The sequence below is a fragment of the Apium graveolens genome, chromosome 6 (assembly GCF_009905375.1).
Source record: "Apium graveolens cultivar Ventura chromosome 6, ASM990537v1, whole genome shotgun sequence".
Classification (NCBI taxonomy): domain Eukaryota; kingdom Viridiplantae; phylum Streptophyta; class Magnoliopsida; order Apiales; family Apiaceae; genus Apium; species Apium graveolens.
The window spans coordinates 141,740,997-141,759,964 of record NC_133652.1 but is presented as its reverse complement, the minus strand read 5'-3'; the positions used below and the strand labels follow the sequence as shown (position 1 = coordinate 141,759,964).

General features: G+C 36.6%; 1 protein-coding gene across 1 annotated transcript; it reads left to right on the top strand.

The window, feature by feature from the left end:
* Positions 1-1,128: 1,128 nt before the first annotated feature.
* On the top strand, positions 1,129-5,607 carry LOC141666891 (transcription factor bHLH140). Its single transcript, XM_074473136.1, has 6 exons — positions 1,129-1,290; positions 1,374-1,504; positions 2,159-3,288; positions 3,705-4,368; positions 4,525-4,695; positions 5,143-5,607. The coding sequence occupies exons 1-6, from the start codon at positions 1,260-1,262 to the stop codon at positions 5,482-5,484; spliced, it is 2,469 nt and encodes an 822-aa protein (XP_074329237.1). The 5' UTR covers positions 1,129-1,259; the 3' UTR covers positions 5,485-5,607.
* Positions 5,608-18,968: the final 13,361 nt, after the last annotated feature.

Sequence of the window (18,968 nt, the reverse complement as noted above, 5' to 3'; positions counted from 1 at the left end):
TGTGGGCTTTAAAAAAAGTAATTTTCTAATATGTGCCCGTAAGCAATTGTTCAAATTAGTGTTTGATAAGGTATCGACAATTGGTGGAGGGGTCGTTAATAATGATGGAACTTGTATGTATAAAAATCTCAGCTAATAATATTTTTACAGCCACAAGACGTTAAAAAAAAGTGTGCGGAAATATTAGGTATATTAAGAACGGCCTTCGTGGGAAAATTTCTCTCGCATGAGAGTCGGCCGCCCTAACTTCACCTAACCCTAGCCGCTCTACCTTCTTTTTCCCCCTTTCTACCCAATTCTATCTCCATATTCATCTTCATCTTCTTCTTTTATTCACTTTTTTTTTAATAAAATCGAGATTTGTTTTACAAAACTCGAAAAATCCATTACAATTTTTCACTTTAGTTTTCAGATCTACTAAGGTACTAAGGTAAGAGCTTGGATTTTATAATAAAATTCAGTTTTTGGATTCAAAATCTCTGGTCTAACAACATATTACAATTTGGTGTTATTCTGAGATTTTTGAATTTTGGGTTTTTTCGTATTGTTCTGTTTAAGTTATTATTTGTGTGTTTGATTGTCTCGCTTTATGCGATGTGTCTCGCTTTGTGCGATGTGGTGGTTGTGTTGAAAATGAATTGGATGGTGTATTGGGAGATCTGGATATCTCGCATCAACAACACTTTCGGCAGGTCTATAGCTGGTGTCCGGCAGGTAGATAGCTGGGGTGCGTTTGAAACGGTGGTGAAAATCACATGTGCTCACCTCTCACAAAAAATATTTGTTCATAATATGAGGCCTATAAACTCCGTTGTTGCAACTGAGTCCTCTGAACATTGCAATATCAATCGAATTAATGTGAGGGTCAATTGTGAAGCTACTGTTTTCGGGGGAGATGCGTGCTGGATTGTCCGGGAAACCATTACTTTCATTTTTAATTTTCAGAATATTTGTATTCAGTTTGTTAAGCAATCCGGAAACAAAATGGCTAATTATTTAGCTCTATTTGTTTTTCAACCTGGTTGCATGATCAGTTGGGGGTTTGTCCCGATTGAATCTCTTTTAAGTCATTAATGAAATCTGCTCTAAATTTGGCAAAAAAAAAAAAAAAAAAAAAAAAAAAAAAAAAAGTGTGCGAGTTCCCAAAATGTCACTTCTTTTCTCTGCATCGTTAAAATCTAAATGAATCAAAATTCTCAAAACTACACGAACAGAGATCGAAGTGGAGCAATACGATCAGTCTCAAACCATATTCAACAATGGACATTGATACTCAAATTACAACTAAAGGTGATTTATATCCAAAATTGAAATCATTATTTAGGGTTTTATTCAAACTACATAATGCTAAATAATGTAGGCAAATATTGCAGGAAAAGAAGAACAAATAGAAGAAAAGAAGGGCATTATGGTGATCCTAGTGGGTGCTCCTGGTAGTGGCAAGTCTACTTTCTGCCAAGATGTTATGAAAATCTCGAACCGGCCCTGGTTTCGTGTCTGCCAGGTTAGTTTACATTTTGCAGTCCACATGTTTGATTATATGTCTCATTGAACTTTGTTTTTGTTTCTTGTTCACGGAACTGCGGTATTAACTTATATGTACACCGGAATGTGTGTTATGTAGATTTGTTGTAGGGGTTTTTTTATCACTGAAATGCTATTGTTGGGCATAGTGGTAGAGTGTTGTTAGCTGGTGTTTGTAGTAATGTGTATTTTATGGGAGGGTTTGGTGGGTTGTGGTTTATTTGTTGATTTATGTATTATTGAAGGGATTATTGCTTCTACATTGCTACGTTGATGTTCTGGTTATGACGTCCTGTCATATATGTACATATTTATTTCACCATATAGCGTAAAATTGATCAAGTGATATTAGGAAGTTAGGTGCATGTTTGATTAGTTTTCATATTTGAAAATGTGACATTTCTTTTGCCACCTTGGGTTCTTGGGCTGACGATATTGGTTTTGATTCACGATTAAAAATGTTGTTGTATGTATTGGACCTAAAGCTGATGACTTTTTTTTTCTTTCTTTTTTTTTTATTTTTTCTTGTATGATTCAATGGTGTGAATTGAATGGTACCATTATTGGTGTTTTTGTTTGCTCCTCTTTATGTACAGTCTTCACCAGATTTGGACTCATTTGTTTTCTTATTCAGGACGCAATTGGTAACGGTAAAGCTGGAACCAAGGTGCAATGTCTAGCTAGTGCAGCCACTGCGTTGAAGGAGGGGAAAGCTGTTTTTATTGATAGATGCAACCTAGAAAAAGAACAGCGTGCAGACTTTTTGAAACTTGGTCGTTCCCATGGTAATGTTCATGCTGTGGTGCTGGATCTTCCTGCCAAGCTTTGTATATCTCGGTGTGCAAAACGTACAGGACATGAAGGAAACTTACAAGGCGGAAAAGCTGCAATGGTTGTGAATCGGATGCTGCAAAAGAAAGAACTACCTAAATTAATTGAAGGATTCAGTAGGATTACACATTGCCAGAATGAAACTGAAGTTCAAGCTGCCGTCAGTACATATGGTTCACTTGGTCTATTAGATAGCCTTCCATCTGGCGTTTTTGGTCAAAAGAATTCTGAATCGAAAGTTCAGCTTGGTATTATGAAGTTCTTGAAGAAAGTAGATGGACCCCGTAATGCAGCTAACAACTCTCAGGTTTCTGTTGGTAATAATAAACTTCATAACGAGAATGAAATAGCCTTACATGGACCAGAAAGTGGTGTTGCTTCATCTGGTAATGTTGGCAGTGAGGTGAAAGATTGTGAACACACTTTATCTGGTAATGTTGGTAATGAGGTGACAGATTCTGAATACAATTTGTCTATTAATGTTGGTAATGAGGTAAAGAGTTCTGAACACTCTCTGCCCGGTAATGTTAGTGATGGGGTGAAGGATCATGAATGCACTTTATCTTGTAATGTTGGCAAGGAGGTGAAGGATTGTGAAGACATTAATATGGTCTCTCACAAAGATACTGTTTCTTCAGATAATGTTCCCACTTTGGCTTTTCCATCTATTTCAACAGCTGATTTCAAGTTTAATCTTGAAAAAGCTTCCGATATCATTGTTGACCAAGTTGAGCTGTTCTTACAAAAGTATCACAATGTTAGGCTCGTCTTAGTTGATTTGTCGCACAGTTCAAAGATATTGTCCTTGGTCAGCAGCAAGGCATCACAAAAAAAGATTGACACCCGTAAATTTTTCACGTTTGTCGGAGATATAACTCGCCTGTATTCCCAAGGAGGTCTACGCTGTAACGTGATTGCGAATGCTGCTAACTGGTAACATTTTCATATTGAAACCTATTTGTCTAAGCTTTCTTTAGACTTAAAAGTTAGAAAAAGTAACTAAAATGTACCTTTCATAAAAAATTCGTAACAAGCTTAGCTACATCAACAGGTATAATACTTTTTTAGTGATTAAGTACTCCCTTCGTTTCTATTTCCATATGCAGTGTGATTATCTTTTGGTGATTAAGTAAATGCTTTTTCGTGGAAGCATCTTGTGTAGCTTACATTTGTTAATTAAAAAACAGTGTGCAGCTTTTAATCTAGGGGCTTTGACACGTCTTATCAATCAGAATGTTCACTATGTGCTATAACTTGTATTTCCAGTAATTAAGCTGGTTTGTTATATTAATACAATGGCCTGCTTGTTGCGTGTGAGTGTAACTGCAACTTGCATAGTTCTTGTGCAGGCGACTAAGACCTGGAGGTGGAGGTGTTAATGCTGCTATCTATAGTGCTGCAGGAAAATCTCTAGAAACAGCAACGAAGATACGAGCTGGATCCCTGATGCCTGGAAAAGCCTTAGTTGTCCCTCTCCCGTCAACTTCTCCCTTGTGTAGCAGCGAAGGGATAACCCATGTCATACATGTTCTTGGACCCAATATGAACCCCATGAGACCAAATTGTCTTGGCAATGACTATACTAAGGGCTGCAGAGTTCTACGTGAGGCGTACTCCTCACTTTTCGAAGGCTTTGGATCTATACTAGGAGAGCAAAATAAGTTGATTAATGAAAGTAATGAGAAAGAGGTTTCAGAGACCAAAGATCAGGGTGAATTGAACCTTATGAAGCAGTTTGCACTTACTGATCAAAAAGGCAAAAGAGAGTGTGTTAATGAAATTGAAATTAATAAAAAGTGTAAGGTACCTCAGAATGAAAATGAATCTGATAGTACAGATCTGTTGAATAAAAATGAAGACCGAAGCACCAAAAAGAGAGATGAGAGTATGTCAAAGGCTTGGGGTGCATGGGCTCAATCTTTATATAACATTGCCATGCATCCTGAGAAGCATAAGAATGATGTGATAGACATATTGGATGACGTTGTGGTTCTTCATGATCTATACCCGAAGGTCATTTATGTCTCCTGTGTTATGCACACGTGCACATGCACACACATTCACAGACGTAAAAAAGAGAGGCAGATTTACTAATTGAGCCAAAATTCCAGATGCACATCAATTGAGTTGTGTACTAATTGATTTATTTGCATCCTTTTTACTTGGCAGGCGGAGAAGCATTTGCTGGTAGTGGCAAGAGCTGCAGGACTTGACCAGCTTGCAGATGTTCGCTCACAACATCTCCCGTTACTAAGGACAATGCATAATGTGGGTTTAAAATGGGCTGAGAAGTTTTTAACCGAAAACGATTCATTGATCTTTCGTCTTGGATATCACTCAGTACGTAGTAACCTTCTGAGTACTATGTCTACATCTTTGGTCCAATTCCCCTCCCCTCTTAAAATATAAGATGTACAACACTGTTTTGTGTTTTGTGCGTATGTGTGTTTGAGTGTGCAACAGCTCTCAACCTATCACTAATTTCAGGGCACCTTGAGTTTAAGCTAAGGCGGCGCTTAACATGATTAAAAATTATAAGGGATGCAGATTGCAGTTATTAGAATTAGTGATTAACAAGTAAAGAAAATGTGATTTGACTAATATCTCCAGTGATCTAAGAATCAGTTATCTTTTATACTGCCTTTGCTGCTTGTTTTGAGCTTTGACTGTTAACTTGCTAGTAGATTGAAAATTCTTATAACCCTACACTATGACGTGTGAATATGTGATAGCTGTCCTTGGTTCCTGATAAAATCGCCTTGCCTGGCTGAATGTTACTACTTGCAGGCACCTTCCATGCGACAGCTGCATCTTCATGTCATTAGTCAGGATTTTGATTCCAAACACTTGAAGAACAAGAAACACTGGCACTCCTTTACTTCTCCCTTTTTCCTCGACTCTGTGGATGTAATAGAGGAAGTTAGTAAACAGGGGAAAGCAACACTGAACAATGATGAAAGATACTTGACAAAGGAGTTGCGATGCCACAGATGTAGAAGTGCACATCCAAACATTCCTCGCCTGAAATCACATATTAGCAATTGCCAATCCCCCTTTCCTGCTGCTCTACTTCAAAATGGCCGTCTTATCCTTCCACCCAGCACACAAAGTGCTGAAAAGCCTTCTTAAGTTATCTCCATATATGGTTTTTTTTGGGATGTTCGCTCTCTTGTTGTATATATAAATGTAGGTTTACAGTAATTGGCCTAACAATTATGTTAAAAGTATTGTTATCTCATCTGGTTCTTCACATTCTTTTGTTTACGTTTCCAAGTTGCTGGGTGTCTGAGGTGGTAATTTGTATTCATATCTATATTATACTTTTACAGGCGTTTGGTCGGTTAATTATAAAGTACGTTAATACATTTCAAAATAAAATTTAAGCAAATATAATTTAAAATAAAAAAATTAAATTATGTCTACAATTTCTATGAATTATTATTCAACTTAATTTTTAATCGCACTCTTTTTTATAGGGAATGAAACACTTCCAATAATAAATTTTAATAATTCAAATTATAATATAACAAAATAATTAATAAATTCAGAAAAAAATTTAAAAAATAATAATAAAATTACAAATATCATAATGAGCTCTTACATTATTGGGATTAAAGGCTAGTTTATAGTACCCGCCGGAGCAGGTCCATGAGAATCAAAATGTCATAGTTGAGAAGAATTAGAGGAAACTCTCAAAAGAGTTAGAACTTAGAATAAATGATACCAGATCCTTGATACAGATCCTCAGTCCCTGAATGTGCCTTTTATTTCTCATCAAATGAATGGCATTTATTCGACAAGATTGTTTGATTACTGATTAAATTTAAGAAAATTAAATTATACTTGATCAATACTGAATGAGGCATTCTGATATTTCTACCGAAGGTTTAATTTAACTAGTTTATAACCCGTGCTTTGCACACGGGTATTTCAAAAATTATTTAATAAAATAAATAAATAAATTTATAATTAAAATTGAATAATATAATGCGGAAAGATTAAGTTATCTATATAATAAGTGTATTGCATCTGCATATTATGATAAATTTGTATTATGATAAATTTATTTAAAAACTACTTTCGTTACCTAAGTTATTTTTATATTATACTCCCTCAGTCCATTTCAATTGTTTACATTTCTGAGTAAGTGTCTGACACGCATTTTAAGGTGCATAAAAAGTATAGTTATTTAACTTATTTTTACAATTTTATTTTTCTGAAAAAAAGTTGAATGTTTTAATTTTTATTCAGAAAAACAAATTTGTAAAAATAAATTATAGAACTATACTTTTTATACACCTTAAAATGCGTGTCAGACACTTTCTAAAAAATGTAAACAATCGAAAGAGACGGAGGGAGTATATTTTATGAGATTATTTCTATAAACAGATCTGTCAAAATTTAAAGTTTACCTCAAATTTGTATTAAAAACTTACCATAAGTAACACAATTCATATTTAAAATTGTAAAAAATTGTATTGCAAAGTTTCTATAATTAAAATGGGTCAAAATAAATATATGGATATTTTATAAATCTAATATTGATACCAAACCTAAAAATGGATAGTCCACTGGGTCAAATTAAAGTTAAAAATTATATCTGAACCAAAATATGAATATCAAAACTTAGAAAAGGGTTATCCAGCAATTTATAATATATAGATTAATTTTATTTTAAGAATAAAACTGTTTTAGGTGTTTTTGTTGGGTTTAATTTTAGATATAAAACGATTGGATAATAAACATGGAAAATAAAGTAAATACGAACACTAAGAGAGTTGGTGACGCGGAAAACTTCTAAAAAGAAGAAAAAATCGTGGGTGGATATGTTCCGGCCAATAATATTTCACTATATTTCTTGCTGTTACAAAGTGACGTAGTTATGCTAATAGTTTGTATGTTGTGTTTTTTTTTGTACATGATTCTTCTATATTTATATACATAATATTCAACTAACATCCTACAAAATCTCTACCCAACTCCCCAACGTACTAGCGAAACTTTCAAATGCATTATCCCCACGAATAAGAACCACTTCCAAACTTATCAATTTGACTGAGTCTCATCTTATCCAAAATCTTCTTTGTTAGTTTTTATGTCGTGAAATCACCTTCATCTGTCGTCATGTCCATACTTTCTCGTCATGTCTTAGCCATCCAACATGTCCATCACTTTATGTCATGTCATATCGTAAACATAATTTATGGTCACAACAATTGCCCCATTAAATTAATAAAATCTAGTTCATTAATTTAATCTTCCAGTGGCGTGTAAGAATATAAGAGTTCCTTGAATTGATAAGTCAACGCCTCTTCTCATTCTTCTCCTCTAGATACACGTTCCTCTGTAACCGGGAGAGCTAATTTATCTTCCCAATCTCATATATATCTCCTTTTGTATTCTCCTACAATACACTTATGCCTAAGAAATCCCTTAAACAAACACCTTCAAAAAACTCCACATCCATGACCGAGGCGATTAAAAAAAGCGAATGGGTTCCCACTAACATCCTCGATCCCAAAGACAACGGCAAGCAAAATTGGAAAGATGATAGGAGCGCTGAGGCTATGGTTTTATTTAAAGACAAATTCAGCATGGTGCCCCCCTCCGCTGAAGAACTGGCCGAATGGTATCGAGAAGGTTGGATTTGCTTCTACTTCTATCCGTTCAGCATCGGTTTGTCTTTACCTTACTATGATCTTGTTAAGAATGTACTAAACGCTTTGCATGTATCCCCTGCTCAATTGATGCTCTTCGTTTGGAGGACTTTGGCTTGTCTTGATGCGATTGAAGAAAAGCATAACTTGAAGATTAATACAGATGTAGTTAAATTTTCCTATTCCATCAAGAAATTTAGTAATTGTCAGTTTAGTTTTGTGAATAGGGATAAACATAACCCTTTGATTTTGAATAATGATACGGTGAATGATCGTTGGTGGAAAGGAGAGTATTTTTACGCCGAAAAATCGACCCTTGACGAAGATGTTGATTATTTGCTGGAAAAGTGGAATGTAGATGGTATTTTTCATTTTTCTCATTTTTCATTATTTCTTATTTGATAATTGCTGAAATTTAGTTTTTGTAGCCCAATTTTTCTTGCATGCTCGAAATTTATAGCAATTATGTCTCGATGTCCTTGTATTTCCTTTAATGTTCTTACCTTGTTTGTGTTTGTTCGACAAGGTGTCGAGTTTGAAACAAAAGATGATGATGTTATTGCTAAGGAGATTACAGAGAAAATTATGGGTCTACCGGTTGCGGAGAGAATTTGGCCGAATTGTCTTAACATGCCGATCAGGAATGCTTCGGTGATTAATATGGACGAGTTTGTTGCTTCTATGAAGAAGGTTGCAGTAAAGGGAGATGTTAGTCTTCCATCTAGCATCACAGCAGCTAAAGGTACTTCCTCTCGAACTAGAAGTAAGTTCATATCTCTTGCTCCTAAGCCCTCTTTGTCCATACAAGGTATTTCTTCCGAATCTAGAGAGAGTCCCAAACCCTTGAATGATATTGAGATGAGCTCCGGACGCAAGTATGCAAGAGGTATTTGTCATGTTTTTTCCGCCTGCTATGCCTTTTTGTCTTCCTCAGTGTTCTCGTAGTTTTTTTATCAACTATTGACCCATTCTTCATTATTGTAGAATTTAAACCTCCAGTGATCAAGCCATTAATTGTTTCTAGTAAAGATCTTTTTTAGAGGGCACGTGAGGACAAGTCTGTTGAGACCGAGAATTCGAAAGCCCCGGTGATTCTTAGCCCTGTTGTTAGTCCTCCAATTAAGAAGGTTAGAATTGATCCCTCTAGTACGTCCATATTTGGTGATATGAACTACTTCATGCCCCTCGTAGCACATCATTATAGTACGGGAGCCAAGCCTTCATCCTTTGCCCACCTGTTGGGGGATATGTTATTGCCCCAGTCTATGGAGAGTCAGAGTTCTAAGCCTGTTGAAAGTATACTAGATGATGCAAAAGGTCACATTTTTCATGTAAGAAAACTTTAATTTCTTAAGGCTTTATCAACAAGCATATCATATGCTTGTGACGTTCTTATCTCCTCCTTTTATGTGCAGGCTTTTCAAAACACCATGGTTGCTTACGAGGTTTATGCCATAAAGTGAAGAAGTTTAAAGCTTTTGAAGACGAGCATAAAGATTACCCTCAAAAATTACAGACTGTTATTGACCGCGTGTCAGATAATTTGAAGAAAGTCAATGAAATTCAACAAGAATTTGATGACTTTGCTGCTAACGTCCAGTATTTGGAGAATGAAATAAAGGAAGAGGCTACCAAAGTGGTGACACAACATGTCATGCGTACTAGAGTGGAGATGATGCTCGAATATAGCAAAGGTGAGTGGCAGAACTGGGATGTTGACGAGACCATGAAGATTTATAATGACACCTACCCCGAAGACGCCTTTCCAAGCTTATCCCCGGATGATGTGGATGATGTGGAAGGTGGTGACAAGTCTGCTAAGGACCTTGATGTCGATGACAAGTAGTAGTTTAATTTTCTTTTGTCATGAATCATATTGTGTTGGATTTCCTTTTTAAGACATCGATTATGCTGTTGACTCATGTTTCACCTGTTATGGTGGAGAGTTAAATTATCTATCGTGAACTATTATCGTCATTTTGATGTCTTTCGTTTTATCTTCATATCCTATCGTATTTCTCCGTTGTCATTACTTGGATATTTTTACTTTGTCATAATTACTCTGTTGTCTGTGTACTTGTTAATGCATGCATCGTTACGCCTTATTAAGAGGTTTTTAACCTTTTTGAAATAAGATAGTTTGTTAGTTAAGTTTTGTTAGCAAATTTTGAGAGACTAAGCCTATTGTTTACCTTGTTTATATAAGTTTTTGTAACATCAAGGTTGCACCTTGATACGTCGTGGGGTGATCAGCCCTCTTATAGTAATAGAGTTGAGAATCTAGGCCTCTTCTCTATTATAAGGCTCGTCATGTATGTTGTTCAAATATAGCAAACTCGTAAAGCAAGTAAAAGGTAACAAGGCTTTAAATACTTAATATTCAAATGTACTTAAAAGCAAGTAAATAAGCGCATAAAAATTAAACCAAGAACCACATGTATTTATTCATAAGGAGGAAAAGAAAACATCTAGCAACCACACAGAAAAATTACCCTAAAGAATCCAAATAACTATAGTACCGAGTACCTGTCCTATCGACTTATTTTTTTTTTGACGAATCCTATCGACTTATTTACTACCAAGTAAGAGACTAGACTTTGAATGAATGGCAAAGTGATTACATGTGGTATTTCTTGAGATGCGGCACATTTCAACTTCTTGGGACTTGGACGCCTTCAAGAGTCGGGAGTTTGTATGCTCCTCGACCAACAATGTCATCAATTAAATATGGTCCTTCCTAGGTGTCAGCGAATTTACCAGCTGTCGTGTCCATAGTATTTTGGAACATTTTATTAGTACTAAGTCGCCTACTGCAAACGTTCTGAGGCGTACGTTCTTGTTATAACTCCTAGCCACCGCTTGTTGATAAGATGCCATCCTGATTTTGGCCATGTCACGTAGTTCATCAATCACATCTAGATCGTGTACTCGTTCATCATAATTCGTCTCTATGGTTGCCAAACCGTATCTGGCTATTGGTGAAATAATTTCAGTTGGTATGACGGCTTTTGTCTCATAAACTAGGCTAAAGGGAGTCTGTCCCGTAGATGTCTTGGGTGTCGTCCTATCCGACCATAACACCAAAGAGAGTTGTTCAGCCCATTTCCCTTTGTGTGATGTCAGTCTCTTCTTCAAGTTGTTGATAAAAATATTGTTATTGGATTCAGCTTGCGGGTACCTCGGTGTGGATTTTACCAGATTAATGTTCCACTTTCTGCAGAAATCTTTGGTCTTGTTGCAAATAAATTGTGAGCCATTGTCACAAATTATCTCTGAAGGAACACCAAATCTGCATAATCTATTCTTTTCTATGAACGAGATTACCTCTCTAGATTTAACTTGCCTGAAGGCTTCAGCTTCAATCCATTTCGAGAAATAATCTGTCATCGCCAACATGAACACTTTTTGTCCTGGGGCTGGGGGCATCTTCCCTACTATGTCCATTCCCCATTTCATAAATGGCCATGACGGAATTGAAGGATGTAACAACTCTGAGGGCTGATGTATGATTGGTGTATGTCTTTGACAGGCGTCGTATTTTTTAACGTAGTTGATAGCATCATGTTTTACCGTAGGCCAATAGTATCCCATCATGAGGATCTTACACGACAAGTTCCTTCCTCCCGTATGGTTGCCACAGTCTCCTTCATGTATGTCTCGTAAGACTTGCTCATATTCTTCTTTTTCTAAACATCTTTGTAACAAGCCACTAACATATTTTTTGAATAGTATGCCGTCAATCAAACAAAACCTGGACGCCTTCATCTTGAATATCGTAGCTTCATTTTTATTGTTAAAAGAGATGTCTTTTGAGAAGAACTCATTGTACTTTGTTGTCCAACCATGACGTTCTCATTCCTCTATATCTATGACTGAATATTTTTCCTCGTTCCTTTCCATAGCTGGTTTCAGAATATGTACAATATGGATGTTTGATATGTTCATTTGTCGAGATACTGCTCTGATTCCTTCCAAGGCGTCTGCTTGAATGTTTTCTTCCCTCAGAACTTGTTGTCTCGTAAAAGAACCGAATTTACTTTGTAACTTCTTAACGATTTCCAGGTACTTCATCATCTTGCTATCCTTAGCTTCATAGGTTCCCTTTACATGATATACAATGAGTAAAGAGTCACATTTGACTTCCAAGTGTACTATGTTCAAGTCCAGAGTTGTCGTCATACCGATTATCAATGCCTCATATTCAGATTCGTTCTTCGTTGCTTTAAACTCACAACATATAGAATACACCAAGGTGTCCCCGTGTGGCGATTTCAGTACCAATCCTAGGCTTGTCCCATTGATGTTGGATGCACCATCTGTGTATAGAGACCAGGGCTGCATCTTCACAGTAGAAATCAAGTGTTGAAGTTCCTGATCTACCTGACATAATAGGTTGGGACTGAAGTCGGCCACAAAATCAGCTAATGTTTGGGACTTGATGGTTGTTCGCGATTCGTAAGTAATGTCGTACGTGCTCAGACGTATTGACCATTTTTCCATCCGACCCGTCAACTCCGGCTTGCTTAACACGTTCTTCAATGGGTAATTTGTCTTGACACATATTTTGTATATTTCAAAATAGTGCCTCAACTTTGTTGAAGTTGTGGAGAGAGCTAACACCAGTTTTTCCAAAGACGTGTATCTAGTTTCTGCATCTAGTAGACTTCGGCTCACATAGTAGACAGGAAGTTGTGACCCATCTTCTTCTCGTACAAGAACTCCGCTGACGGCGTGATCTGTCACTGACAAGTACACATATAATGTTTCACCTGGAGTGGGCTTAGATAACAGTGGAGCTGTAGATAAGTAGTTTTTCAATACTTCCAGAGCCATCTCATGTCCTGATTCCCACTCAAACCCTTTGTTTTTTCTCAGTACACCATAGAACAGTTTGCATCTGTCTGATGATCGTGATATAAATCTGTTGAGTGCCGCAACTCGTCCTGTTAATTTTTGTACTTCTTTAACAGACTTTGGACTTGTAATTTCAGAAATAGTTTTTATTTGTTCCGAACTTGCCTCTATTCCTCTCCTAGTCACCATGTGCCCCAAAAACTTTCCCGACGACACTGCAAAGTTGCACTTGGATAGGTTGAGTTTCATATCATATGCCCTCAGCACTTCGAATACTTGCTTCAAATCCTGGACATGATCGTTAGCATTTCTTGACTTTACCACCATGTCGTCAATGTACACCTCTATTGTATTGCCTATTTGTTCCTTGAACATCTTGTTCACAAGTCGTTCAAAAGTTGCTTCTGCATTTCTTAACCCAAAATAACAATATATGCCCCTGTCTGTCACGAAAGTTGTTTTCTCTGCATCCGATGGTTCCATACGTATTTGATTAAAGCCACTCGACGCATCGAGAAAAGTAAGCAGTTCATGGCCCGCTGTAGAGTCGACCATCGTGTCGATGTGTTGTAATGGATACGGGTCTTTAGGACAAGCTTTGTTCAAGTCCGTATAGTCAACACATACTCTCCATTTGCCGTTCTTCTTTTATACGATTACTACGTTTGCCAACCATTTTGGGTAGTCGACTTCACGTATCATTCCATTTTTTAACAACTTGTCGACTTCTTCGTTGATTTTCTTATTGCTTTCTGGCCCAAATTTGCATCTTTTCTGTTGAGCGGGAGCATAATTGGGATCAACATTTAGTGTGCGTAATGATGTCGGGATCGATTCCAGTGATGTCATCATGGTCCCACGCAAATGCGTCCAGTTCGTTGTCAGGAATTTAACCAAGTTGGCCTCTATATGGGGTGACACGTCTTCTCCTATCAAGATCTTCTTATCTTCATTTGTCAACTTCACTTCCGTCAAATTTTCTGGACCCTGTGATATTATGACAGGTGCTTCCTTCTGGACATGTTGTATAGTGGATTTCAAGCAAGCTTTGTAGCACTCTCGTTCCATAGCTTGATCACCACGAATCTGATGCATTCCCCAAGGTGTAGGAAATTTCACTACTTGATGTAGCGTTGATGGGACCGCTTTCATGTCGTGAATCCATTCTCGTCCTAGAATTATGTTATAAGTGGATCCTCCATCAATGACCAAAAATCTCTGAAGTAAATTGATCCCTCCAGCATACGTAGGCAAATGAATTTCCCCAATTGTTTTCTTTGTTTCGCCACTGAAGCCAACGAGTGTGGTAAATCTTTTTTCCATGTTAGCTTCACTTAAACCCATATGTTGTAATGTGTCAAACATCATTATGTTAGCAGCACTTCCATTATCTACCAATATTCTTTTTATGAGACGGTTTCCAATGGGCAACGAGATCACCAAACCGTCATGTTGTGGCGCTGCGACGTGTCCCATGTCTGACTCACCAAATTGTATGATAGCTGAATCATCCATTATGGTATCAGCTCTTGAGACCTGTAATGCTTTTTCTCTAGCTATCCTTTTGGCTTGAGAATATGTAGCCCCACAAATTTCAGATCCACCAGCAATATAATTGATCACTTTATGATGGGGGGTGAAGGTGGTAGCTTTGTAGGCATTCTTTCTCTCCGAACATGGTTGCTTTTCGACATGTATTCTGTTAAGTATCCCTTTTTGACTAGGACTTAATGCCACACAGTCATTAACCATGTGCCCGTAGTCCCCGTGGAACTCACACCACCGTTTCGAATACGGGTTCGACTTGGGTTTATTGGTCTTTGGGGGCCATCTGACTTCGTTACCCAACTTTTCGAATTCCTTAACAAGATGTAGGTGTCACGCTGAATCCATAGTTGTCAAACGTGGGAGGCAAGTTGGGATCTTTTCTCCAATCGGCTCTAGTTTGTGACACGTTCACATGTTGTTCCTCCCTCAAGCTACGTGAATATGGCTTGTAATCTGCTTTGTAGTCTTTGAGTCTCGACATTGTCACTTTCCTGCTTGGCCCATAATACTTTTCCTCGTTCTCCCTCTTATCTTCCTCAAGACGTACTTGTGCCATAGCTTTAGCTTGGACGTCATCCATAGTCTTGCATGGATATTTCGTTAATTCGTCGTAAAGTAGCGAATCTCTTTCCAATCCTCTCCTACATGCCTCAATTGCCGTAGGAGTGTCACAATTTGTGATGGTGACCTTTTCTCTGTTAAACTTGGTCAAGTATTCTCTGAGGGGTTCTTTATATTTCTGATAAACCTTGTATAAATCACTTGTAGTCTTTTCAAATTGCCTGCTACTTGCGAACTGCAAATTAAACGAGTCCTCCAATCCGGCGAATGTTTAAATGCTCCCATTTGGCAACCCCATGAACCATTGTAAAGCTGGACCACTTAATGTTGACCCAAAGCCTTTACACATACAAGGCTCCCTGTATTCTCCAGGTATAGGTACTGTAAACATTCGTTGTTTATATTGAGCAATATGTTCTTAAGGATCCGTCGACCCGTCATACTGTTCCATGTGAGGAACTGTTAACCATTTGGGGATCTCGACAAGGGCGATATGTTATGCGAAAGGAGAATCATCATAACTCATTGCGTTAGCCTTTTCGAGAGGTCTTGGAACACCAGGAATTCTTTGAATCATATATTTTACTTCTTGTAGTTCCTTCTTGACTGACTCAGGTATCTCTGTTAGGTCACACAACACTGCAGAAGGGGGTTGAATATAGTGTAGAAGACAATCAAATCGATTTCGAACACAAGTAACAGTAAACAAATATATTCGATATAATAAACTCTGTTACAATGAAACTGTTCTCTCTCAGTGATGAAAAAATATCACGAGAGCTGCTAGGTTACAATGCATGATCTTCTCGATAACGATAACACATATAGTGTAAACCTATGTCTGTGTTTATATAGTACACAGTTACAAGATAACTTCTAATTGATATGAAATATAATTCTGTCTCCTAAAATATATCAATCAGATATCTTATACAATTCTTTAAGTCCTCTAACTCTTTCCTTGCATACCTTTTTTGTATTAGTCTCGATCTTCTTTCCTGTAAATCAGCTTCCTTCCTTAACTGTTAGTCCTCTCGTACTTAAGTTCTGATATCCATCTTCTGATATTTATCTTCTGATAATCTAAGTTCTGATATCCTAAAGTTCTGACTTCCAGTAAGTACCGATTCCAGTAAGTACTGATATTTCCTGTTTGTTAAGATCTGAAAACTAAACATGAAACATATTAGACATGACAACTCAAATATATCTATCAATCTCAGTCCTTGACCTAGACTTTCCTATGCTTCGATTTCCTTTTGTCGTTGCTCGTCGTGGTGGCTTTCTTCTTGTTATTCAGCATCTGTATGTATGTCTAAGGTTCTCCCGTCTTTGTCCGTCATGATAACTGTTAGGAATATATGTGCATTAGTTTGATGATATGTTTAACAAAACACTTAAGTAGAAATCTAGTGTTTGTAGCCTCAACGGATAAGACCATTTTGGCTATCCGTTGATGGTGTAGCTTTACTTAGAAATAAGTCTAGTGTTGTAGCACATTTCAGTCTCTGAATTTGAGATATAAATTCTTAAATGTTGAGGGAAATTATAAGTCATGTTGACTACTAGAGGATATGCAGATAGGAAGGCCAATTGTAAGTATTTCATGCCTTGTAATTTTGTATAAATGAAATGGTGTCAACGGATAACTTAAAGACCTTCAACGGATGAGAAACAAAGCTTCAACGGATGTCTCTAAAGCTTCAACGGATAACATCCTTCAACGGATGAGTGCATCAACGGATAGAGCTTCAACTGCTAACACATCAACGGATAAAGCCATCAACGGATGAAGGCTTCAACGGATGTTCTGTTAAATAGCAGTTGACAAGTGGTAGTTGTACCTACAAACAGAGGCACATGGGTTGATAGAGACAACTGAGATGTGGTAGCCTATTTCAGGAATATCAGAAAAAGCAGCCGTTCTACTCTAGTATAAAGAGGCAATAGTCAACAATGCACTGGAGTAAAATGGAGAAGAAACAAGTGGAGAACTTATTTTATTATTGTACTTTTTATCTTTGTCTTCACTTGTAAACTTGGTGATATATAAACCAAGTAGCAGCTAGTAATTAGAGGAGAATTTTTCCAAAGCTGTTTAGAAAAATCTTGAGAGAAAAATTATCTAGTTTGTACTAGGACGCAGCTGTGATCAACTTCTTGAATCACAGATTTTCTGAAATACCATCTCTGGTGGAACAACAATCCACCAGAAAAGTTTTTAAGGTCTGTTGTGTTCTTTACATTAGTGCTTGAATATATATCTGTCTGTATTAGCTTAAAGCAATTCACACACTTGTTTATCTTGAACACAAAGCCTTTAAAACTGCTCAAAACTTGAAAAAGTTTTGAGATTTACATTCAACCCCCCTTCTGTAAATCTCATTGTTAGTCCACTAGGAATAACAATAACGTCATTAGTTCTAACATGATCCTATTTGGCTCCATCGTCATCAAATAGCCGTCGCACCACTGGTTTGGTCTTTAGTCGGCTTTTGCTTTTGTTGTGAGATTTGATCGTTGTTAGTTCTTTCTTTAAATCGTTGTTTTCAGATTTCAGAGTCTCCATGTCCGCTTGTAACTTCTTTACAATCATCAATAACTCGTTGTTATCCTCCTGTTGAGAGCCTCCTTCTTGCTGTGGGGTGTCGTCAACCATGTTTTCCAATCAATCAATTTCTAGAAAGATTCCCACAGACGGTGCCAAACTGTTTTGGGTGTTTTTGTTGGGTTTAATTCTAGATATAAAATAATTGGATAATAAACATGGAAAATAAAGTAAATACGAATACTAAGAGAGTTGGTGATGCGAAAAACTTTTAAAAAGAAGAAAAAATCGCGGGTGGGTATGTCCCAGCCAATAATGTTTCACTATCTTTCTTGCTGTTACAAAGTGATGTAGCTATACTAATAGTTTGTATGTTGTGTTTTTTTTTGTACATGGATCTTCTATATTTATATACATAATATTCAAACATCCTACAAAATCTCTATCCAACTCCCCAACGTACTAGCGAAACTTTCAAATGCACTATCTCACGAATAGGAACCACTTCCAAACTTATCACTTTAACCGAGTCTCGTCTTATCCAAAATCTTCTTTGTTAGTTTCTATGTCGTCAAATCACCGTCATGTCCATACTTTCTCGTCATGTCTTGGCCATCCAACATGTCCATCACTTTATGTCATGTCATGTCGTAAATATAATTTATGGTCATAACAAAAACCTACGGTAATTTTTTACCTGGCATACGTGTTCCGTAGATCGCAACAATCTTTCTCATATGTTAAAACTAAAAAATTAATTCTTTAAAAAAAACCTAAAAGAATTAATCATTTAGGGACAATTAACAAATGTCTTGAAAATAATCCATAAATACTACAACCACAATCTTAGATCCTTCATACATTCCTAATAAAAATTGTGAATTTACCATCTTCTATGAACTATAACAGTTTTTTTCAACTTAACTTATAAATTGGAGTCAATCCGCAAATGTCTTATGAAAAACTATATCAAAAAATAAAAAGTTGGAAGTATAATTATGGACGTAAGTATTGGATAATCAGCTAAACACCGAACTTTTAAACAAACTTTCGGTTTATCTAAATGCAATTTGCAAAGTACCCCGACACCCACAATGTCTAGGATGCAAAAGAAAAAGAAAATTATTCAAAATTATTTTAAGTTTTGAATACTAATTGTTATTCCATTTCTCGGAGAGTTGATCTCTTAATCCACTAATACCATTCTCGTTCACAAGGGATGTGAAAGATTGAACATTATAAAAGTAACAGGTTGCGAACACGTTCATTCATTATAAAAAGAAAAGAAAAATGACTGAATGGTAGTTTATAGTTTAATTTAATGAAGTATAAAAAGTATTGCAAATTTGCCATACATATTGCTTCCCATTTTAAACTTACATAGATAAACTAATAGCTATCTTATTATACCGAAAAAAGAACACAATATAAATATTTATTTATTA

Coding starts and splice junctions, on each gene's coding strand:
- LOC141666891 (XM_074473136.1), top strand. CDS start 1,260: ATGGACATTGATACTCAAATTACAACTAAAG. Junction 1,291..1,373: donor TACTCAAATTACAACTAAAG/GTGATTTATATC, acceptor CAAATATTGCAG/GAAAAGAAGAACAAATAGAA. Junction 4,369..4,524: donor TTCATGATCTATACCCGAAG/GTCATTTATGTC, acceptor TTTACTTGGCAG/GCGGAGAAGCATTTGCTGGT.